The sequence below is a fragment of the Coregonus lavaretus genome (genome assembly GCF_964263955.1).
Source record: "Coregonus lavaretus genome assembly, chromosome: 14".
Classification (NCBI taxonomy): Eukaryota; Metazoa; Chordata; class Actinopteri; order Salmoniformes; family Salmonidae; genus Coregonus; species Coregonus lavaretus.
In genome coordinates this window covers 48,412,726-48,438,199 of record NC_140001.1, presented here as the reverse complement: position 1 = coordinate 48,438,199, position 25,474 = coordinate 48,412,726, and the positions used below count along the sequence as shown (strand labels likewise).

The following is a 25,474-nucleotide window of genomic DNA, read 5'->3' as shown; positions in this document are numbered from 1 at the left end:
TAAAGCATCCTGATACGATTCATGTGTGGGGTTGCGTCTCAGCCAAGGGAGTGGGCTCACTCACAATTTTGCCTAAGAACACAGCAATGAATAAAGAATGGTACCAACACATCCTTCGAGAGCAACTTCTCCCAACCATCCAAGAACAGTTTGGTGACGACCAATGCCTTTTCCAGCATGATGGAGCACCTTGCCATAAGGCAAAAGTCATAACTAAGTGGCTCGGGGAACAAAACATTGAAATGTTGGGTCCATGGCCAGGAAATTCCCCAGACCTTAATCCCATTGAGAACTTGTGGTCGATCCTCAAGAGGCGGGTGGACAAACAAAACCCACAAATTCTGACAAACTCCAAGCATTGATTATGCAAGAATGGGCTGCCATCAGTCAGGATGTGGCCCAGAAGTTAATTGACAGCATGCCAGGGCAGATTGCAGAGGTCTTGAAAAAGAAGGGTCAACACTGCAAATATTGACTCTTTGCATAAACTTAATGTAATTGTCAATAAAAACCTTTGACACTTATGGAATGCTTGTATTTATACTTCAGTATACCATAGTAACACCTGACAAAAATATATCATAACATAGAAGCAGCAAACTTTGTGAAGACCAATACTTGTGTCATTCTCAAAACTATTGACCACGACTATTGTACACAATGAAATAAAACGCAATATACTCAAAAGGACATTTGTTTTTACACAGAAAATGTACACACTCAAAGTAAATCATACATATAAAAATAAATATTTGTAATAACTCAAATAGGGAATAAGGTAAAGATGAACACAACAGCTATCGCCTTGGGGCTGTTCCAGGATGTAGGATCAATGAGTTGGCCAGTGAACTGTACCACATCATCTTAAATAACTTATTTTCGAGAAATATACTTGAAATTGGCATGGTATAATTGACTCAACAAACAACAATGCATATTTAGGTTTAGCTTAAATCAGAAAATCAAGAGTTAATTTGACGGTTTATCAAAGTTAGCTGGCTTTCTGGAACACTCCACCCTCGTTGTGGTTGTTTGCAGGTAGGCCTAAATGCCTGCTGCTTTCTGGACAACAACCTCTTCTCAAACGGAAAAGTCTAAACAGGATCCAGGGACGTCCCAACTCGGATGTCAACCCATTGAATAAAAATGTTATTGTTAGGGTAGGGACGTCCCAAGGATCCCGGATAGCACTAACCATTCTCAATCTGGGTTGGTCCTGAATATGTGAATATTTACCCTGTGTTACATTATACTTAACAGTGGTAGGGCCAGTATCACTAGAGTTTCAGATGTTATTATAATGGCAACATTTTTATTTTTCAAACAAATTACAATTTCAAATGATCTATTATCAACTTGAAAATAAATGAAAAAATTAGAATGCACTGTGAGAACAAAAATAAATGAAATAGTAAGAAATATTAATTAAATGTACATCAGTAGAGTAAAAATAAAAAGACAAATTAAATCAATATTTTCCAGCAGCTCCAAAGTAGTATGTGCCAAAACGGTTTGTGCAACTTGTCCATCACCTTTTCAACAATGAAGCAGCAGTGACACAAGACTTTGTGACCCATTTAAATGAGTTTTCTCCACATAGCGATAACGCACACTAGAAGTAACAAGCAACATTAACACCTATTTACATAATTCAAAAGTTGTATTTTCCAGTTCCATCAGATCCTGGCGACAACCTGAACTAGTTACATTTTGTAGCAAATTGTACAATGAATTGAGTTGCAAGTCAGTAAGCTTTGTCTATGTTTATGTGGCATAATATTATGTATTTCACAGAATTGCTCAGGGAATAGTCAATTTACACATACAATCTACTGTGAATTCAAAGTTCCAATAAAATTACTTTTGGCAAAAACAAAAACATTATCAAGGACCAGCACCTGGAACAAAACATATCTGTTCTATTCACAATATTGTAGAGCATTCTATTTTAAGAAGCACTAACTCTAACTTAGTTTAGGGCTACAGTAAGTGCTTCCATTCATACAGTGGGGAAAATAAGTATTTAGTCAGCCACTATTTGTGCAAGTTCTCCCACTTAAAAAGATGAGAGAGGCCTGTAATTTTCATCATAGGTACACGTCAACTATGAAAGACAAATTGAGAATTTTTTTCTCCAGAAAATCACATTGTAGGATTTTTTATGAATTTATTTGCAAATTATGGTGGAAAATAAGTATTTGGTCACCTACAAACAAGCAAGATTTCTGGCTCTCACAGACCTGTAACTTCTTCTTTAAGAGGCTCCTCTGTCCTCCACTCGTTACCTGTATTAATGGCATCTGTTTGAACTTGTTATCAGTATAAAAGACACCTGTCCACAACCTCAAACAGTCACACTCCAAACTCCACTATGGCCAAGACCAAAGAGCTGACAAAGGACACCAGAAACAAAATTGTAGACCTGCACCAGGCTGGGAAGACTGAATCTGCAATAGGTAAGCAGCTTGGTTTGAAGAAATCAACTGTGGGAGCAATTATTAGGAAATGGAAGACATACAAGACCACTGATAATCTCCCTCGATCTGGGGCTCCACGCAAGATCTCACCCCGTAGGGTCAAAATGATCACAAGAACGGTGAGCAAAAATCCCAGAACCACACGGGGGGACCTAGTGAATGACCTGCAGAGAGCTGGGACCAAAGTAACAAAGCCTACCATCAGTAACACACTACGCCGCCAGGGACTCAAATCCTGCAGTGCAAGACGTGTCCGCCTGCTTAAGCCAGTACATGTCCAGGCCTGTCTGAAGTTTGCTAGAGTGCATTTGGATGATCCAGAAGAGGATTGGGAGAATGTCATATGGTCAGATGAAACCAAAATATAACTTTTTGGTAAAAACTCAACTCGTCGTGTTTGGAGGACAAAGAATGCTGAGTTGCATCCAAAGAACACCATACCTACTGTGAAGTATGGGGGTGGAAACATCATGCTTTGGGGCTGTTTTTCTGCAAAGGGACCAGGACGACTGATCTGTGTAAAGGAACGAATGAATGGGGCCATGTATCGTGAGATTTTGAGTGAAAACCTCCTTCCATCAGCAAGGGCATTGAAGATGAAACGTGGCTGGGTCTTTCAGCATGACAATGATCCCAAACACACCGCCCGGGCAATGAAGGAGTGGCTTCGTAAGAAGCATTTCAAGGTCCTGGAGTGGCCTAGCCAGTCTCCTGATCTCAACCCCATAGAAAATCTTTGGAGGGAGTTGAAAGTCTGTGTTGCCCAGCAACAGCCCCAAAACATCACTGCTCTAGAGGAGATCTGCATGGAGGAATGGGCCAAAATACCAGCAACAGTGTGTGAAAACCTTGTGAAGACTTACAGAAAATGTTTGACCTGTGTCATTGCCAACAAAGGGTATATAACAAAGTATTGAGAAACTTTTGTTATTGACCAAATACTTATTTTCCACCATAATTTGCAAATAAATTCATTAAAAATCCTACAATGTGATTTTCTGGATTTTTTTTTCTCATTTTGTCTGTCATAGTTGACGTGTACCTATGATGAAAATTACAGGCCTCTCTCATCTTTTTAAGTGGGATAACTTGCACAATTGGTGGCTGACTAAATACTTTTTTTCCCCACTGTACCTGCATATCACATGCAGTATAGACATTTTGTCTCAAATTACAGTAACATTGCAGGTAGCTGAAAGATTTGACGGAGTTCAGATATTGTATGAATAAACACAGAGGAACAAACAACATTTCATAAAACCAGAATACAGATTCGCAAATGTGTGACTCAATTAGCAAATGCTATTTACTCAATCATGTCACCAAATCTATCGGACAAGTTTCTATCCAATGTTTCTATTGAATGCATCAAATAAATCCATTTTAAGTAAAGAAATAAGCTTTTCAAAGGCAATGAACAATAATGTACGGGCAGATAAACCATCAGATCATCTGATATTAACACAAATACATTTGAGTAAGATTGGGTGTCAGTTTGGTGTGTGTAATGCACTCTGACCATCTCCACTCTTCTGGGAAGGCTTTCCACTAGATGTTGGGACTTGCTTCCATTTAGCCACAAGAGCATTAATGAGGTCGGGCCCTGATGTTGGGCGATTAGTCCAGGCTCGCAGTCAGCTTTCCAATTCATCCCAAAGGTGTTCGATTGGGTTGAGGTCAGGGCTCTGTGCAGGCCAGTCAAGTTCTTCCACACTGATCTCGACAAACCATTTCTGTATGGACCTCGCTTTGTGCACGGGGGCATTGTCATGCTGAAACAGGAAAGGGCCTTCCCCAAACTTATGCCACAAAGTTGGAACCACAGAATCATCTAGAATGTCACTGTATGCTGTAGCGTTAAGATTTCCCTTTACTGGAACTAAGGGGCCTAGCCCGAACCATGAAGAACAGCCCTAGACCACTATTCCTCCTCCTCCAAACTTTACAGTTGGCACTATGCATTGGGGGAGGTAGTGTTCTCCTGGCATCCGCCAAACCCAGATTTGTCCGTCGGACTGCCAGATGGTGAAGCGTGATTCATCACTCCAGAGAACGCATTTCCACTGCTCCAGAGTCCAATGGCGGCGAGCTTTACAAAACTCCAGCCGATGCTTGGCATTGTGATCTTAAGCTTTTGTGCGGCTGCTCGGCCATGGAAACCCATTTCATTAAGCTCCCGACAAACAGTTATTGTGTTGACGTTGCTTCCAGAGGCAGTTTGGAACTCGGTAGTGAGTGTTGCAACAGAGGACAGACGATTTTTACGCACTACGCGCTTCAGCACTCAGCGGTCCTGTTCTGTGAGCTTGTGTGGCCTACCACTTTGCGGCTGAGCCATTGTTGCTCCTAGACGTTTCCACTTCACAATAACAGCACTTACAGTTGACCGGGGCAGCTCTAGCAGGGCAGAAATGTGATGAAATTACTTGTTGGAAAGGTGGCATCCTATGACGGTGCCACGTTGAAAGTCACTGAGCTCTTCAGTAAGGCCATTCCACTACCAATCTATGGAGATTGCATGGCTGTGTGCTTGATTTTATACACCTGTCAGCAACGAGTGTGGCTGAAATAGCCGAATCCACTAATTTGAAGGGGTGTCCACATACTTTTGTATATATAGTGTATTATACCACATACTATCTTGACTAGAATGAATGATGAAATCACATTAAGGCCACCTAGGGTCTGGGACACAGTTCAGTGAATACAGAGGACTTCAAATGTACACCAAGTATTTAGACAACAAGCACTTGGGTAAAATAAGGCTGTACTTGCTCCTCTCTTTGTCATGGTTATGGACTGACATTAATAGGTTGTAATAAGTGATCGACTTGATACGTCTGGAAAATAATAAATTCAGGCTGAAATCATAAATTCACACTAAGATTTTAGTAGTGGTCAATACAAATATTCCAGAGGTTCACCTTAGTCCATCAAAACATGACCAATACCGTTGAATTCCATAGAAAGATACAAAAATAATTTAAAAAAAAAACATTTGAGTAATTGGACTTTCATGGTTTTATCCTAAAATATTTTTCCTTACCATCATAGCTTAGAAACATTGTATTGGGCATGAAAAGTGTACAGTCAAGTCCCTTCCCCATGACAATGTTATGGGGTTCTGATATGGGACTAAAACTGTTTCAACCTGTCTCTATTGTAAAATACTTCATCTGGAGACTGTTTCTTCACAGCAAATATTATACAAAACATAAACAAATAAATAAAAAAATGTGACCTTCTAATCTACATTTAAAAAGGAAAACTCAATTCCCCCCCAAAACTCTTTGCTCAGTCAGTTCTCTATGACCTCTGCAAATGTGCAGACCTGGACCAGTGGACTGCTACACATGTGGACGATTGTAGCGGATCTTCCACCTTTTGGAGCGGACACGGAAAAAGAAGAACATGACCATGAGAAAGACACAGGAGAAAGCGTAGAGCACCACGCACAGACTCATGTCCACACTGGAGAAGCCTAGACCCAGGAAGCTCACCCCCGGCCTGGTCTCCTTGTGGGCCCCTGTGCCCGCCTGCCCTGCTCCCTCCACGTCACTCTGCTTGACATGGTTGGCATGGAGTAGGGAGCTCTCAGGGGCCACTGTCTTTTCCTGTGTGGCTTTAATGGGCTTGTTGTCAGGAGCTCCGAGGGCCTCCTGGTTTGGCTCAGGCTGACTGCTGTACATGTGTTTGGGGGAGATGTTGGCGGCCCCGTAGTGCTGCTTGAGGAACATAAGCACCTTGTCTTCGTTCCACACGTGGATGCCATCCTGCTCCTCGTGGCAGGTGGGGCAGAGGTCCGGGCTGGGCCACTGGGTCTTGGGGAAGTGAGGGTCTTCACTCATTGTCCCTACAGAGAGGACAGAGGGTGAATAACATAGGAATAACACAGGGTCAAGTTATTGTTGGCCCATTTCTCCTAAGTCAAGACCAGTCGTTTTGACCTGCCTACTCAACTCTAACACACGTTGCTTACAAACTTATACCACAGTATATATCTACTATACGGAATATTTACTTCAAATGACAGTATATTCTCTAGGTTAGGTTTGAGATCGCAAACTATGCCGATTTAGAGGTAGGTTCCCCACCTGCGAGGCGTCCATTGACCTGGTTGTGTTTCCTCCAGAGCCACAGTACCGCCTGGTCCACAGACTTCACCTGGGGCAGAGACTCCACAGCCATTTCCTCAAAGTGCTTGCCACACTCCTGGCAGCCGAAGAAGTTCACAATGTACCTGCGCATTGTCTGCAGCACTGCCTTGGGATTCTCCTCCAGGCCTGGTGGGACAGAAGGGAGATGGTCAGGGGAACGAGAGAGAAGCACAGTCAATTTCTTGACAAGGCACACATTTCATAATCAAACCACAGTTGAGATATTCATGATGATACCAATCGTGATGTTGCCATCTATTTTCGAAGGTAAGCAGTATCGCTATGACATGGCTGCATGTATGTGCGTGCGTACGTACTGGTGTTGGCCAATGCGTCGGGCCGGCTGGCCGCCTGGACGGTCAGCACATGGAACAGGGTCCACAGTGAACAGGGGTAGCCCCTCAGCCCGACTCTGCTTCCCTGGCAACCCACCCACTGCAGCTGGTCGCTTAGGAACATCCCTGAAATCTGAAGGTGGTCAGGGAGAGAGTCAGAAAAACTCACTACTAAGCCACAGAGTAGATCAGGGGTGTTATGGTTCACTGGACTGAACCAAACTGGTCTGTCACAAGCTGTCGGTTCGGACCAAGGTTTTTCCATTACATTTTGATGGCTGAAATTATAACATCTACCACATACTGTCATATTAAGGCTGTAACAATATGTGTATCTGAACAGGACCGTCTAGTATGGGCCCTCGGTTCACGGGATGTGGTACACATGAGGTGAACCGCACTACATTCTTGAACACAATGTGCCTATTAGGAACATAACAAATATTTCTGCCAAGGCGCATGTACTACAGCTGTCCACATTACGTTTTTCTCAGCCAACAAGATGAGTGATGGTACAGAACAGCAAAATCAGAAAAGCCCAGAGTGGCTAAACTATTTTATTGGTATTCCTCCGGAGGCGCTTTCAAGTTGCGAGTCCCACAGGGAGAGAAACATGCATTCTGATAAGCCCAGTTATTGCACAACATTTCTAAACGCAATCGTGGGGAAAAACACAGCTGAATATAAAGAGAGAGCAAGTCAATTTATGAGACGCACTTGACGCCAATGTACTTAAACTATTCCAGTAGATATTGAAATTAGGCCAGTAGATTTTGGGCCAGTGAGAAAAAAAGTTAACATTGACCTAGTTGGGCGATATGGACAAAAAGTCATATTGCAATATACAGTGCATTCGGAAAGTATTCAGACCCCTTGACTTTTTCCACATTTTGTTACCCTACAGCCTTATTCTAAAATGGATTCAATTGTTTCCCCCCCCCCCTCAATCTATACACAATACCCCATAACGACATACTAAGACAGGTTTTTAGACTTTTTAGCTGAAATATCACATTTACATAAGTATTCAGACCCTTTACTTTGTACTTTGTTGAAGAACCTTTGGCAGCGATTACAGCCTTGAGTCGTCTTGGGTTTGTCGCCACAAGCTTGGCACACCTGTATTGGGGAGTTTCACCCATTCTTCTCTGCAGATCCTCTCAAACTCTGTCAGGTTGGATGGAGGGTCGCTGCAAAGCTATTTTCAGGTCTCTCCAGAGATGTTCGATCAGGTTCAAGTCAGGGCTCTGGCTAGCCCACTCAAGGACAAAAATGTCTGCATCAATGAAGGTCCCCAAGAACACAGTGGCCTCCATCATTCTTAAATGGAAGAAGTTTGGAACCACCAACAATATTCCTAGTGCTGGCCGCCCGGCTAAACTGAGCAATCTGGGGAGAAGTGCCTTGGTCAGGGAGATGGCCAAGAACCCGATGGTCACTCTGACTGAGCTCAAGAGTTCCTCTGTGGATATGGGAGAACCTTCCAGAAGGACAACCATCTCTGCAGCACTCCACCAATCAGGCCTTTATGGTAGTGGCCAGACGGAAGCCACTCTTCAGTAAAAGGCACGAAAGCCCGCTTGGAGTTTGCCAAAAGGCACCTAATGGACTCTCAGACCATGAGAAACAAGATTCTCTGGTCTGATGAAATCAAGATTGAACTCTTTGGCCTGAATGCCAAGCGTCACATCTGGAGGAAACCTGTCACCATCCCTACGGTGAAGCATGGTGGTGGCAGCATCATGCTGTGGGGATGTTTTTCAGCGGCAGGGACTGGGAGACTAGTCAGGATCGAGGGAAAGATGAATGGCGCAAAGTACAGAGAGATCCTTGATGAAAACCTTCTCCAAAGCGCTCAGGACCTCAGACTGGGGCGACGGTTCACCTTCCAACATGACAATGACCCTAAGCACATAGCCAAGACAACGCAGGAGTGGCTCCGGGACAAGTCTCTGAATGTCCTTGAGTGGCCCAGCCAGAGCCCGGACTTGAACCCGATCGAACATCTCTGGAGAGACCTGAAAATATCTGTGCAGTGACGCTCCCCATCCAATCAATCAATCAAATATATTTATAAAGCCTTTTTTTTTTTACATCAGCAGATGTCACAAATTGCTATACAGAAACCCAGCCTAAAACCACAAACAGCAAGCAATGCAGATGTTGAAGCACAGTGGCTAGGAAAAACTCCCTAGAAAGGCAGGAACCTAGAAAGAAACCTAAAGAGGAACCAGGCTCTGAGGGGTTGCCAGTCCTCTTCTGGCTGTGCCAGGTGGAGATTAAAAGAGTACATGGCCATTTAAGGCCAGATTGTTCTTCAAGATGTTCAAATGTTCAACCTGACAGAGCTTGAGAGGATCTGCAGAGAAGAATGGGAGAAACACCCTAAATACAGGTGTGCCAAGCTTGTAGCGTCATATCCAAGAAAACTCTTAAGCGCTGTCAAAGGTGCCTCAACAAAGTACTGAGTAAAGGGTCTGAATACTTATGTAAATGTGATATCAGTTTTATATTTTTTATACATTTGCAAACATTTCTAAAAACCTGTTTTTGCTTAGTCATTATGGGGTATTGTGCGTAGATTAGAATAAGGCTGTAACGTAACAAAATGTGGAAAAAGTCAAGTGGTCTGAATACTTTCCGAATGCACTGTATATACCGTATACCGGGGTATTTGGAAAAATCCACAGGATGGTTTTTCAATACCGTTGAAAGTATTTATTTGAAATTTTTGTATACATTTGAATATTTGTAGCTACTTTTTAAGTAAATACCTGCAGTCAACTTGTGAAATTCGTTAGGAGATAAAGAACATTGTTTTCTTCATTTCACCTGTCACATTATTATGAAGCTTACGGTAGTCCCCAGTTACGTGGTGTTTGTTTACAAGCAGACAACAACGAGAGACAGGAGCCTTGTGAGTCACTCACTGTTGTGCAGCATGCGCCAGGTGATCTAATTGCAGTTTGTAATTCACAACTAAATGTTTGCCAGCTAGATATCTTCTAACTATTAAGTTTACTGTCTAAAATGTGATAAATGCTCTGCAGTTGTGCATTTGGTCCACGCCGTAAACGAAGCACCACTGCTGTAAACAATCCTATGGTAAACACTGCAGTCAACAGATCTGCCCTCTTAGAAGAGAATGTGGACAGTCTTGTCTTTTTGAAAAATAACTTATAAACAGAAAGTCACTGAATACAAGCTGAAGCTGAGAAGGCCTATGTGCTGCGGATTTCATTTGATTGTGGTGTACTGCAGTTAAATGCACGTTGTCATTATTATTTTTTTATCCCTCCTTCTGGACCGAAACCCTCCACAGAACAGTGACCCAAAAACAGAGTTACATATAGAATCATTGATTTAGTGAACTGTTGCACCCCCTACTAATTGTGTGGCGGCCTACAAGAACCCGTCGGATGTCGCGGCCACTCATTGTTGGCAAAACCCAAAATTCTATGAAAATGTGTTTTTGAGGAAATTGAGTTTTGGATACTTTAACCCCCTGTACTTTATTGTAATGTAAAAATATTGTATGATTCTAGAAAGTAAATAGTTAATTTCCACTTTATTTTTAATTTTTTACATGTTAGCTAGCATGTCCAATGTGAAAATGCTAGCTCAAACTTCCCCTGGTGAGTGTTGCAGCTGACTTGGCCCATTCAAGATAACATGCTACAGATCAATGAAATCAGGTTGGTTTATACACAAAATAATTAGCTAGCTAGTTAGTAGTGTAGTAGTATAAAGTTGTAATTTACAATTAACATTGTAGTTATAAATACAAGTGGGGCAGATTTTCATATTGTCAACAAGTAGCCATATGCAGGAGCTAACATTAATCGATTCATAAAAGAGGTTCACACTTTCTACCGATGTTGCATGATCAGTGGTTATTAACTGGCCAAAATGACATGAAAAGTGATCAAAATATATGAAGAGTATTGCAGTAATTTCACCAGTTCATTTTATTTAGATTTTAGGTAGCAAAGCAATCGATATACTATCCTTAACTTGTTGGAAGCGAGAGGCATCGTGCTGTCATTCATTATAAAAATAAGCCCTGGCCACTTAACCTTCACTCCCCTCAAAATATATAAAAGCATTGGAAAGGTGTAGATGAGAGCATTTATTTTTATTTTTTATTAGTCATAAATAAAAGTGCTGAAAACATTTTGGCACACTATTTAAAAAGAACATTGAGAACAAGCTATAGGATGAAAAATACCGGAGTTTTGGCGCAGGTACAGCCGATGAGCACTAGCTAATGCTACCTAGCAAAAAATAATAATTGTTTTTTACAAATTCGATACCTGGAGTCAAAGTATTGACAGAATATCGTCCAAAATAATATTACGATATGTAACTATCGATTTTTTCCCTAGCTTGTGTGTAGTGTGCACCCTTGAGCTTGTGTCTAACCACTGGTCTCCCTCCCCCCACCGCTATATTTTGGGGGAAAGGCTGCTGGTCATATGAGCGTTTAAAAATGCCTTTATTTTGTCCAGTAAGAATTTAAATCTTGGCCACTGATTTGAATGGCTTGGTGGCCCGAAGTACCAGGGCAAATTTGTCTTCATGTCTACCACTGCAATACAGAAATACTTTGTTTACAAACGATGGAGAAAAACGTTAACTACTTTTATTAGACTCATTTTTGTCGTAGTTTTTTCCCTCCTAAACTAAAACCGAATGAGAACCAAAAATCAAACCGAAAATGTTGTGAACCGTTCGTTACATCTGTTGTTTAAAAGGATAGTTTAACTAATTTGACTTCCCTAGTCTGTGGTTGTTTCCTCCAAACTGTTTCTAAATTTGATTACTGGTTACTTAGCAATGTTAAGAATAATCTGGCTAGCATTTTTGGTGAAAGTACCAGCGCTAGTGGAAATGGATTGTTTCCATTAGAAATGTATTCAAAAACTTGGGAAAGTACACCCCTTCTGCAAAAAGGGCCACCCTTCCCCACGCTTTCTGTATGACCCTTTAAACTATGCTAAACAGTTATTTTATTTGAGTTATTTGAGCACTTGATAATGAAATATCACACAAAATGCCTCCCTTACTCGCATCTTGTTGTTGACCAAGTCAAGGATGGCATCAAATGGGATTTTCTCCAGGGGAAGACTGACCAGCCACTCCAGAAGAGTCTCTAAGAGTTTTACCACAGACTGGCGACCGGGAAAGAGCTGGGATTCAAGAATCAAAGAAAAGACAGACTAAATGTTACTTCTCTAATAGAAACAAGAGGGCAAATATTGTTTACTTGTTTGTGCGGACCCACTTCAGCCTTAGGGCACTTCTACCTTAGCGACCACTGTCACAAAGTCTTTGAAGGTCTTGAGCTCTTCTCCCTCCAGGGTTTGGTGGGTAGCCAGCTCTACCCTCAGCAGGTAGTGCAACCCTGACTCAAGGTCTGCCATGTACACCTTAGACCTGGAGAAAATCAGGGCGGTAGGTAGCCTAGCGGTTAAGAGCATTGGACCAGTAACCGAAAGGTTATGCATATATAAGATACTGTGTTAGCATCAGACTCACTTCTCAAAGTCCTTCCAGGCCTCAGCCGTCCCGGGACCTCGTGGCCCATCCAGTAGGGGCTCCTGGGGTGCTCCAGTAGTGCTCAGCTTTCTGTGGACCCCTAGGAGAAGCTTGAGGAACGAGGAAAAGAAGAAGCGCAGTCTTTTCCGCCTGGTGATACAGAAACATCAGAGCAACATTTTAAATGTCTGGATTTATACAACAGACTATATAAAGAAGCCAAACATTTCACTGACAGTTGGGATTAAATATTTGGAGAAAATAATGATTACATGTAAAAAAACAAAAAAAAACAATGCTATATTCTGTGCGCATAGAACCCATTAAAATGGGATGCTACGCCAAATACAAAAACACATTTGTTAAGACTCCAACCTTTTGAACCAGAACTCTCTTCTAGTCCACACACACAAGATCCTGGAGAAGTAAATATAATAGAGGTTGCCAACTCACACATCCAGAATGGCATGTGTTCCATTAGGGTGGAGAAGGTATGCTGAGGGGAAAGAGTTGATGCCAAGCTTCTCTGTGAGGCTCTTGTCTGAACTCAATACCCTCTTCACTGTCAGCCCTTGATACATCATCAGGTCCAAGATAACCTATAGAACAGTTGACATTACTTTATACACTCCCGGTCAAAGGTTTTAGAACACCTACTCATTCAAGGTTTTTTTTTTTTTTTTTTTTTTTATTACTATTTTCTACATTGTAGAATAATAGTGAAGACATCACAACTATGAAATAACAAAATCATGTAGTAACCAAAAAAGTGTTAAACAAATCAAAATATATTTTATATTTGAGATTCTTCAAAGTAGCCACCCTTTGCCTTGAAAGCTTTGCACACTCTTGGCATTCTCTCAACCAGCTTCACCTGGAATGCTTTTCCAACAGTCTTGAAGGAGTTCCCACATATGCTGAGCACTTGTTGGCTGCTTTTCCTTCAGTCTGCGGTCCGACTCATCCCAAACCGTCTCAATTTGGTTGAGGTCGGAGGATTGTGGAGGCCAGGTCATCTGATGCAGCACTCCATCATTCCCCTACTTGGTCAAATAGCCCTTACACATCCTGGAGGTGTGATGGGTCATTGTCCTGTTGAAAACCAAATGATAGTCCCACTAAGCCCAAACCATGCTGGTTAAGTGTGCCTTGAATTCTAAATAACTCACAGACAATATCACTAGCAAAGCACCCCCACACCATAACACCTCCTCCATGCTTCACGGTGGGAAATACATATGCAGAGATCATCCATTCAGCCACACCGCGTCTCACAAAGACACGGCGGTTGGAACCAATAATCTCCAATTTGAACTCCAGACAAATTTCCACCGGTCTAATGTCCATTGACCGTGTTTCTTGGCCCAAGCAAGTCGTCTTCTTATTGGTGTCCTTTAGTAGTGGTTTCTTTGCAGCAATTTGACCATGAAGGCCTGATTGACACAGTCTACTCTGAAACTTTGATGTTGAGATGTGTCTGTTACTTGAACTCTGTGAAGCATTTATTTGGGCTGCAATTTTTTAGGCTGGTAACTCTAATTAACTTATCATCTGCAGCAGAGGTAACTCTGGGTCTTCCATTCCTATGGCGGTCCTCATGAGAGCCAGTTTCATCAGAGCGCTTGATGGTTTTTGCGACTGCACTTGAAGAAATGTTCAAAGTTCTTGAAATTTTCCGGATTGACTGACCTTCATGTCTTAAAGTAATGATGGACTGTCGTTTCTCTTTGCTTATTTGAGCTGTTCTTGCCATAATATGGACTTGGTCTTTTACCAAATAGGGCTATCTTCTGTATACCCCCCCCAACCTTATCACAACACAACTGATTGGCTCAAACGCATTAAGAAAGAAAATCCCCAAATTAACTTTTAAGAAGTACATTCCAGGTGACTACCTCATGAAGCTGGTTGAGAGAATGCCAAGAGTGTGCAAGGCTGTCATCAAGGCAAAGGGTGGCTATTTTAAGAATCTCAAATATAAAATATATTTGGATTTGTTTAACACTCTTTTGGTTACTACATGATTCGATATGTTTTATTTCATAGTTTTAATGTCTTCACTATTATTCTACAATGTAGAAAATAATAAAAATTAAGAAAAACCCTTGAATGAGTAGGTGTGTCCAAACTTTTGACAGGTAGTGTATATATTTCAACTCCCACACATTAACCCTATAAAGCAGCATTTAAGTAAAACAATTACTTAGTTGTTTTGAAGTCTGATAGTATATGAATACAATGAAAAGGTACAGTTCAGTTTTATTTGAATTCATCATACCTCTCTGCCAACATAGGAGTCCTCATTCTCAACAATGACAGCTGTGTATTGGTTGGATTTCTGACCCATCAAAGGCAATATATCTGCAGAGCTGAAAAGAGGAAATGGGACACAATCGATTTAATATGATAATCACCTGTATTGTGTGCCACTCCCTTTTCATTGAGCGATTCAAAAACAACCTGACAATAGCCCATATTAGCAGACGTATGGTAGAGTAAAAGGACAGAGGTTATTTAGCAAACCATGGCATAGGCTATTTGTTCTGGTCTCAAGACTGTATTGAAGCCCAAGGTGTGCCACTGGTCAAACCTGGAAGGCTCAAGTGGAGGGCAGCTGACAGGCCAGTCCTGTCTTGTGTGGTTCTGGAGGAAGTTGACCATCAGCTGTCGCACTGTCTGCAGCTCCCTATCTGCCCCTGGTGAGAGAGATGAGAGTAGAGCTGGGCGATATGGACAAAAAGTAATAGTGATAAATATAACTATTTTGCTCGATAACAATAAACAATGATAAAAAAATATATATGGACAGTTAGCCTACTTTATTTACATTAGCGGCAGGGCCATCCAAGATGGCGTAGCAGTGCGGTTGTGTTTTCTGTAGTGTCCTTGAGTAAATAGCCTAGTTTTTTTTGTTTTTTGTCTATTTTGTTTTTTATACGGTACCGCATCCTGTTTATGTTTAGCCTCAGCCCAAACTGTGTCGCCAATACCAGCTGTTGTCTTATCTCTCGAATAACACCTGTGATTGCTTTATGCCTCTCTCCCATGTCAATATGGTTTGCTCATTGCTGTTTCGTTTATTTCATATTGTACTATTTCACTGTAGAGCCCCCAGTCCAGCTCAACCTGCCTTAGATAGCTCCTTTGTCCCACCCCCCATACATGCGGAGACCGACTCAATCGGTGCCTCCAGTGATGCTCTCTCTTTTATCTTTACCCAACGCTTAGGTTTACCTCCACTGTACTCATATCCTTCCATATCCTTGTCTGTACATAATGCCCTGAATCTATTCTACAACACCCGGAAATCTGCCCCTTTTTTTCCTCTGTACCCAACGCACTAGAAAACCAGTTCTTAAAGCCTTTAGCCGTATCCTTATTCTACTACTCCTCTGTTCCCCTGGTGAAGTAGAGGTTAACCCAGGCCCTGTAGCCCCCAGTATCACTCCTACTCCCCAGGCGTTATCATTTGTTGACTTCTGTAACCGTAAAAACCTTGGTTTCTTGCACGTTAACATCAGAAGCCTCCTCCATAAGTTTGAGTTATTCACTGCGTTAGCACACTCCGCCAACCCTGATGTTCTAGCAGTGTCTGAATCCTGGCTTAGGAAGGCCACCAAAAATTCAGAAATGTCCATCCCAACTACAAAATGTTCCGTCTCGATAGAACTGCCAAAGGGTGTGGGGTTGCAATCTACTGTAGAGATAGCCTGCAGAGCTCTATCGTACTATCCAGGTCTGTGCCCAAACAGTTTGAGCTTCTACTTCTAAAAATCCACCTTTTCAGAAATAAAGTCTCTCACTGTTGCCGCTTGCTACAGACCCCCCTCAGCCCCCAGTTGTACCCTGGACACCATATGTGAATTGCTTGCCCCCCATCTATCCTCAGAGTTCGTTCTGCTTGGTGACCTAAACTGGGATATGCTTAACACCCTGGCCAACCTACAATCTAAACTTGATGCCCTCAATCTTACACAAATTATCAACAAACCTACCAGGTACAACCCTAAATCTGTAAACATGGGCACCCTCATAGATATCATCCTGACAAATTTACCCTCTAAATACACCTCCGCTGTCTTCAACCAGGATCTCAGCGATCACTGCCTTATTGCCTGCGTCCAAAATGGGTCCGCGTAAGATTTTCGAAGACATTTGCATTTATGTCAGAGTGATTACAGGGACAATAGAGTTCTGAGTACCAGGCAGCAAGTTTGGTAGGCTACTAATGACCATCAGCAGCATCAGAGCTTGGAGAAACCTAATTAGAGTGACTAAACAGTCACATGGAATTTGACTGCCTTCATCACTCGTGACTGCTGGTGTGGTAGTAACACGGCCAATGAATATATAGCACAACTGTGGTCCTCCAGATGTGACGCTTGGCATTCAGGCCAAATAATTCAATATTGGTTTCATCAGACCAGAGAATCTTGTTTCTAATGGTCTGAGAGTCCTTTAGGTGCCTTTTGGCAAACTCCAAGCGGGCTGTCATGTGCCTTTTACTCTTCCATAAAGGCCTGATTGGTGGAGTGCTGCAGAGATGATTTTCCTTCTGGAAGTTTATACCATCTCCACAGAGGAACTCTGGAGCTCTGTCAGAGTGACCACATTGGGGTTCTTGGTCACCTCCCTGACCAAGGCCCTTCTGCCCCGACTTATCAGGTCGGCTGGGCGGCCAGCTCTAGGAAGAGTCTTGGAAGTTCCAAACTTCTTCCATTTAAGAATGATGGAGGCCAGTGTTCTTGGGGACCTTTAATGCTGCAGAAACGTTTTGATACCCTTCCCCAGAGCTGTGCCTCGCACAATACTGTCTCAGAGCTCTACGGACAATTCCTTCGATATCATGGCTTGGTTTTTGCTCTGACATGCACTGTCAACTGTGGGACAGGTGTGTACCTTTCCAAATCATGTCAAATCAATTGAATTTATCACAGGTGGACTCCAAGTTGTAGAACATCTCAAGGATGATCAATTGAAACCGGATGCACCTGAGCTCAATTTCGAGTCTCATAGCAAAGGGTCTGAAAACCTATGTAAATAAGGTATTTATTTAATAATAATAATTACAATTTGTTCATTAAAAACCTGTTTTCGCTTTGTCATTATGGGGTATTGTGTGTAGATTGATGAGGGGAAAAAACAATTTAATCCATTTCAGAAAAAGGCTGTAACATAACAAAATGTGGAAAAAGTGAAGGTCTGAATACTTTCCGAATGCACTGTATGTACTGAACTTGTTTGATGTTTTAAGCACACTGTTGGATTAAATAAGACACACAAATGACTCAAGTGGGAGCGAGAGATCAAGATAGCCTAACCAGAAGAAAAAAAAACATTTTCCCGACCCTCCTCCCACTGCTGCTGGCCTTTGCAGAATCTGCCATTATTCTCCTGAAGTTGCCGGTAATAGGCTACACCAGCGGTCGGCAACCTTTTCCATTTGGAGTGCCAATTTATCTTACAATTTCTACTGATAATTCCACTGATAATTCCACATTCGCTTCCAGCATTTGAATGTAAAAAAAAGTATTTCCTGCACTAATGTGTTATCATTTACATACTGTGTCACATTTCTGTTGTCTTAGTATGCCGGTATTTAAAAACGTATAAATCTTTCACAATAATTATTCTCCTGACAGTGCATTTGTATTTATTATTTCACCACTAGAGGGCGAAAACAAATATGGGGGTCTGTACTCCCGAAGTTGTTAACTGTTTTTGTGCTTGTCAGTTAGCTAGCAATTCTCAGCTGTCAACAGCTAATGGCTAGCAGTTTCTTAAATGGGGATAAAAATGGATGATTGCGATTATTTTTTTCGAGTCATTACTGAATTGTTTAATGTAACAAATCAAACAAACCTTGTCAACAATTCATGGTAACCTCGTAAACAATTCATTTAGACACAGCACTTATTTGAAACAGGTGTTTGTTTTCTGAAATATGTGCCATTGCCCGGCTATTAAAAGGGACAGGCGGCTATTTGAGACTCGGCGTTTAATTGAAGTTTTATGGTATATACACTAAGTTTACAAAACATTAAGAACGCCTGCTCTTTTCAGAACATTGACTCACCAGGTGAATCCAACATGTAAAGTATTGGTCCCATGTTCCATGAGCTGAAATAAAAGGGTGAACAGGGAGTACAGGAGGGGACTGAGCACGCACCCCTGAGGGGTCCCCGTATTGAGGATCAGCGTGGCGGATGTGTTGTTACCTACCCTTACCGCCTGGGAGGCGGCCCGTCAGGAAGTCCAGGATCCAGTTGCAGAGGGAGGTGTTTAGTCCCAGGGTCCTTAGCTTAGTGATGAGCTTTGAGGGCACTATGGTGTTGAACGCTGAGCTGTAGTCAATGAATAGCATTGTCACATAGGTGTTCCTTTTGTCCAAGTGGGAAAGGGCAGTGTGGATTGCAATAGAGATTGCATCATCTGTGGATCTGTTGGGGCGGTACGCAAATTGGAGTGGGTCTAGGGTTTCCGGGATAATGGTGTTGATGTGAGCCATGACCAGCCTTTCAAAGCACTTCATGGCTTCGTCCGGAACAGCTGATACTCTCATGCATTATTCAGTGTTACTTGCCTCGAAGCGAGCATAGAAGTAATTTAGCTTGTCTGGTAGGCTTGTGTCACTGTGCAGCTCGCGGCTGTGCTTCCCTTTGTAGTCTGTAATAGTTTGCAAGTCCTGCCACATCTGACGAGCGTCGGAGCCGGTGTAGTACGATTCAATCTTAGTCCTGTATTGACGCGTCGCCTGTTTGATGGTTCGTCGGAGGGCATAGCGGGATTTCTTATAAGCTTCTGGGCTCCTTGAAAGCGGCAGCCCTACCCTTTAGCTCAGTGCGGATGTTGCCTGTAATAAATGGCTTCTGGTTGGGGTATGTGCGTACAGTCACTGTAGGGACGAAGTCATTGATGCATGCTCAGTCCCCTCCTGTACTCCCTGTTCACTCATGACTGCATGGCCAGGCACGACTCCAACACCATCGTTAAGTTTGCAGATGACACAACAGTGGTAGGCCTGATCACCGACCATGACGAGACAGCCTATAGGGAGGAGGTCAGAGACCTGGCCGTGTGGTGCCAGGACAACAACCTCTCCCTCAACGTGATCAAGACAAAGGAGATGATTGTGGACTACAGGAAAAAGAAGAGGACCGAGCACGCCCCCATTCTCATTGACAGGGCTGTAGTGGAACAGGTTGAGAGCTTCAAATTCCTTAGTTTGTTGGTGATGTGGACACCAACATGATGTGGACACCAACATGGTCCAAGCACACCAAGAGGTCACGACAAAACCTATTCCCCTAAGGAGACAAAGGATTTGGCATGGGTCCTCAGATCCTCAAAAGTTTCTACAACTGCACCATCGAGAGCATCCTGACTGGTTGCATCAATGAATAGTATGGCAACTGCTCGGCCTCTGACCACAATGCACTACAGAGGGTAGTGCGTACAGCCAGGTACAGCACTGGGGCCAAGCTTCCTGCAATCCAGGACCTCTATACCAGGAAATGTCAGAGGAAGACCCTAAAAATTGTCAAAGACTCCAGCCACCTTAGTCATAGACTGTTCTCTATGGTACCGGAGCACCAAGTCTAGGTCCAAAAGGCTTCTTAACAGCTTCAACCCCCAAGCCATAAGACTCCTTAACAGCTAATCAAATGGCTACCCAGATTATTTGCATTCCTACTGTTTATTATCTATGCATAGTCACTTTAATAACTCTACCTACATGTACATATTATCTCAATTACCTCGACTAACCGGTGCCCCCGCACATTGACTCGGTACCGGTACCCCTTGTATATAGCCTCGCTATTGTTATTTTACTGCTGCTCTTTAATTAATTTGTTACTTTAAAAAAAAATGTTTTAATTCTTTCTTAAAACTGCAATGTTGGTTAACGGCTTGTAAGTAAGCATTTCACTGTAAGGTATTCACCTGTTGTATTCGGCGCATGTGACAAATACAATTTTATTTTATTCCTGATTGTGGTCTCATCAGGGATTATGTGACTCATGATCATATGGAATCAGGAATACCAACACTTTGTCTTTTATTAAATAAATACAAATTACTACAGTAAGTGTTAGCGTTTCATTTTCCCAATTTGAAATGAAACAGAGGCCCCAAAACCGCAATAAATACTAAACTCAGCAAAAAAAGAAACGTCCTCTCACTGACAACTGAGTTTATTTTCAGCAAACTTAACATGTGTAAATATTTGTATGAACACAACAAGATTCAACAACTGAGACATAAACTGAACAAGTTCCACAGACATGTGACTAACAGAAATGGAATAATGTGTCCCTGAACAAAGGGGGGTCAAAATCAAAAGTAACAGTCAGTATCTGGTATAGCCACCAGCTGCATTAAGTACTGCAGTGTATCTCCTCCTCATGGACTGCACCAGATTTGCCAGTTCTTGCAGTGAGATGTTACCACACTCTTCCACCAAGGCGCCTGCAGGTTCCCGGACATTTCTGGGGGGAATGGCCCTAGCCCTCACCCTCCGATCCAACAGGTCCCAGACGTGCTCAATGGGATTGAGATCCGGGCTCTTCGCTGGCCATGGCAGAACACTGACATTCCTGTCTTACAGGAAATCACGCACAGAATGAGCAGTATGGCTGGTGGCATTGTCATGCTGGAGGGTCATGTCAGGATGAACCTGCAGGAAGGGTACCACGAGGGAGGAGGATGTCTTCCCTGTAACGCACAGTGTTGCGATTGCCTGCAATGACAACAAGCTCAGTCCGATGATGCTGTGACACACCGCCCCAGACCCATGACGGACCCTCCACCTCCAAATCAATCACGCTCCAGAGTACAGGCCTTGGTGTAACATTCATTCCTTCGACGATAAACGTGAATACAACCATCACCCCTGGTGAGACAAAACCGCGACGTCAGTGAAGAGCACTTTTTTCCAGTCCTGTCTGGTCCAGCGACGGTGGGTTTGTGCCCATAGGCAATGTTGTTGCCGGTGATGTCTGGTGAGGACCTGCCTTACAACAGGCCTATAAGCCCTCAGTCCAGCCTCTCTCAGCCTATTGCGGACAGTCTGAGCACTGATGGAGGGATTGTGCGTTCCTGGTGTAACTCGGGCTGTTGTTGCCATCCTGTACCTGTCCTGCAGGTGTGATGTTCGGATGTACCGATCCTGGGCAGGTATTGTTACACGTGGTCTGCCACTGCGAGGACGATCAGCTGTCTGTCCTGTCTCCCGGTAGCACTGTCTTAGGCATCTCATAGTACGGACATTGCAATTTATTGCCCTGGCCACATCTGCAGTCCTCATGCCTCCTTGCAGCATGCCTAAGGCGCGTTCACGCAGATGAGCAGGGACCCTGCGCATCTTTCTTTTGGTGTTTTTCAGAGTCAGTAGAAAGGCCTCTTTAGTGTCCCAGGTTTTCTTAACTGTGACCTTAATTGCCTACCGTCTGTAAGCAGTCTTAACGACCGTTCCACGGATGCATGTTCATTAATTGTTTATGGTTCATTGAACAAGCATGGGAAACAGTGTTTAAACCCTTTACAATGAAGATCTGTGAAGTTATTTGGATTTTTACGAATGATCTTTGAGTTTATATACACTATATATACAAAAATGTGGACACCCCTTCAAATTAGTGGAATCGGCCATTTCAGTCACACTCGTTGCTGAGAGGTGTATAAAATCGAGCACAGCCATGCAATCTCCATAGACAATAATTGGCAGTAGAATGGCCTTACTGAAGAGCTCAGTCACTTTTAACGTGGCACCGTCATAGGATGCCACCTTTCCAACAAGTCAGTTCATCAAATTTCTGCCCTGCTAGAGCTGCCCTAGTAAACTGTAAGTGCTGTTGTTGTGAAGTGGAAATGTCTAGGAACAACAACGGCTCAGCCGCGAAGCGGTAGGCCACACAAGCTTACAGAACGGGATCGCCGAGGTTGAAGCGCGTAAAAACCGTCTAAACTCGGTTGCAACACTCACTACAGAGTTAAAAACTGCCTCTGGAAACAACGTCAGCACAATAACTGTTCGTCGGGAGCTTCATAAAAGGGGTTTCCGCACACAAGCCTAAGATCACCATACACAATGTCAAGCGTTGGCTGGAGAGGTGTGAAGCTCACCTCCATTGGACTCTGGAGCAGTAGAAATGCGTTCTCTGGAGTGATGAATCACGCTTTACCAACTAGCAGTCCGACAGACAAATCTGGGTTTGGCGGATGCCAGGAGAACACTACCTGCCCGAATGCATAGTGCCAACTGTAAAGTTTGGTGGAGGAGTTATAATGGTCTGGGGCAGTTTATGGTTCGGGCTAGGCTGCTTAGTTCCAATGAAGGGAAATCTTCACGCTTCAGCATCCAATGACATTCTAGATGATTCTGTGCTGAAAACTTTGTGGCATAACTTTGGGGAAGGCCCTTTCCTGTTTCAGCATGACAATGCCCCTGTGTACAAAGCAAAGTCCATACAGAAATGGTTTGTCGAGATCGGTGTGGAAGAACTTGACTGGCCTGCACAGAGCCCTGACCTCAACCTCATCGGACACCTTTGGGATGAATTGGAACGAAGACTGCGAGCCAGGCCTAATCGCCCAACATCAGCGCCCAACCTCACTAATGCTCGTGGCTGAATGGAAGCAAGTACTTGTAGCAATGTTCCAACATCCAGCGGAATGCCTTCCCAGAAGTAGTGGAGGCTGTTATAGCAGCAAGGGGGGGGGGGGGGACAAACTCCGTATTATGCCCATGATTTTGGAATGAGATGTTTGATGAGCAGGCGTCCACATACTTTTGGTCATGTAGTGTATATTGTTTTGTTAAACGGTTATGATGGTTCTTTTGTTTCCATGACGGTCTTCATCCATAACCGTCGATTACAGTTATACGGTAATTGTGCCAGCCCTAACAGTAGGTCTTTATTGAAACAACTTGAGGAGAATGTCGAGTACGAAAACTACTGCCTTGAGAGGGACATATTATTCTAGAATGCAGCGGTAGTTTGAGTCTGTCCACATTTGGCAGTATGGAACAACATTTACAAACTGCATAGCCTTGTCAGACACAATATCGTGAACATTTAAGTTAATCCAAACTACTTATTTTGTTCCAAAAACAATCCCCAAATGCACCTACAGGTACCAAAATCTTACCTTTGTATGTTTTTCCAACATCAAATGTGGGACCACGTGCTTTAAAGTACTGAGGGAGAAAAGAACAAGTGGCAGAACTGTAAAACAATAGTGGCGTATTAGGAGCCTAAATTATTCAAATCTTGGCTGGCACATACTCTGAAGGTGGGGTAGAAGTGAACGCCAAACTCCTTGCAGATGTCAAAGTTATTCTCTTGAGCACAGTCCAGGACGCCAATCCGTATGGCTTGCTCCCAGTCTGTGAGAGAGAGAGAAAATGGATGTCAGTTGTTGTTACAGGGACAAAGGCGAAGTAAAGCTGACAGCATACTACTTAAAAGACCTTCACTTGAAAAACGAGAAAAAAGCGGCAATAGTACTGTTTGTCCATTTTGAGATGCCATGGCCAGCACACTCTCAAAATAGTCAGAATTAACCTAAAGTAACTCAAGAAATCTGTCATTAATTTCGATGTTTTTGCTGAGTCGCGCAATTTTACATCTAAGATGTGCATGAAAACGAGTCGTCTCTCGTTGGAAGACAACAAAGACTTTATTGAAGAATCCCTACAGTTGACCAATCACTGACGAAGGGGTGTAGACTTCGGCTCCGAACTACGGCTTGCCTCTAGAAAAAAATGTGTCTGCCCAAACAGCCGGAAAAACCGAAGTAAAAAATTAACAGAAACGTCACAAAATGACATCATAATATATGCACGAACTCTTCCGAACTGCCTTTAATGAATTTACATTTACGTAATTTAGTAGACGCTCTTATCCAGAGCGACTTACAAATTGGTGCATTCACCTTATGATAGCCAGTGGGACAACTACTTTACAATTATTTTTCTATATTTTTCAAAAAATGTTATTCTTAATTTTTTGAGCATTTTTTTTTGTGAGGGAGGGGTGGGGGGGGGGGGGGTTGAAGGATTACTTTTATACTATCCCAGGTATTCCTTAAAGAGGTAGGGTTTCAAGTGTCTCCGGAAGGTGGTCAGTTTAGTGAAACTAAAGGCAAAAAGTAAATTCTGAAATGGAATACAACCAAGTTCACAGGTCAATCTTATCGCCAATAAATAAGGATTTTGGCGCTGTATAGAAAAAGCCAAATAGAAAGAGTTGCCAGTCAGGCACCCCCCTTTTCCAACAACCAATGACAAAGCGAAAACAGGTTATAATTTTTTGCACACAAAAAAAAGAACCCAAAACAATCTTAAATACCTTGTTTACGTAAGTACTCAGGCCCTTTGCTATGAGACTCAAAATTGAGCTCAGGTGCATCCTGTTTCCATTGATCATCCTTGAGATGTTTCTACAACTTGATTGGAGTCCACCTGTGGTAAATTCAATTGATTGAACATGATTTGGAAAGGCACACATCTGCCCATACAAGGTCCCACAAATTGGCAATGCATGTCAGCGCAAAAACCAAGCCATGAGGTTGAAGGAACTGTCTGTAGAGCTCCGAGACAGGATTGTGTCGAGGTACAGATCTGGGGAAGGGTACCAAAAAATGTCTGCTGCATTGAAGGGCCTCCATCATTCATGCTTCACCGTAGGGATGGTGCCAGGTTTCCTCTAGATGTGAAGCTTGGCATTCAGCCCAAAGAGTTCAATCTTGGTTTCATCAGACCAGAGAATCTTGTTTCTCATGGTCTGAGAGTCTTTAGGTGCCTTTTGGCAAACTCCAAGCGGGTTGTCATGTGCCTTTTTTACTGAGCAGTGGCTTCCGTCTGGCCACTACCATAAACACCTGATTTGGTGGAGTGCTGCAGAGATGGTGTCCTTCTGGAAGTTTCTCCCATCTCCACAGAGGACCTCTAGAGCTCTGTCAG

The 25,474-nt window shown here is 42.9% G+C and overlaps 1 protein-coding gene across 1 annotated transcript in view; it reads right to left on the bottom strand.

Annotated features, from left to right (window-relative positions):
* Positions 1-5,353: 5,353 nt before the first annotated feature.
* qsox2 (quiescin Q6 sulfhydryl oxidase 2) overlaps positions 5,354-25,474 on the bottom strand; it is a 44,508-nt gene continuing 24,387 nt past the window's right edge. The window contains exons 2-12 of the mRNA XM_084176604.1: positions 23,796-23,896; positions 23,659-23,707; positions 15,098-15,203; positions 14,786-14,876; positions 12,961-13,106; positions 12,508-12,657; positions 12,276-12,405; positions 12,036-12,158; positions 6,952-7,102; positions 6,572-6,760; positions 5,354-6,330 (exon numbers count right to left, since the gene is read on the bottom strand). Coding sequence (XP_084032730.1) covers positions 5,825-6,330; positions 6,572-6,760; positions 6,952-7,102; positions 12,036-12,158; positions 12,276-12,405; positions 12,508-12,657; positions 12,961-13,106; positions 14,786-14,876; positions 15,098-15,203; positions 23,659-23,707; positions 23,796-23,896 — 1,742 coding nt within the window. The 3' untranslated portion in view covers positions 5,354-5,824. The remainder of the gene's footprint in view (positions 6,331-6,571; positions 6,761-6,951; positions 7,103-12,035; positions 12,159-12,275; positions 12,406-12,507; positions 12,658-12,960; positions 13,107-14,785; positions 14,877-15,097; positions 15,204-23,658; positions 23,708-23,795; positions 23,897-25,474) is intronic.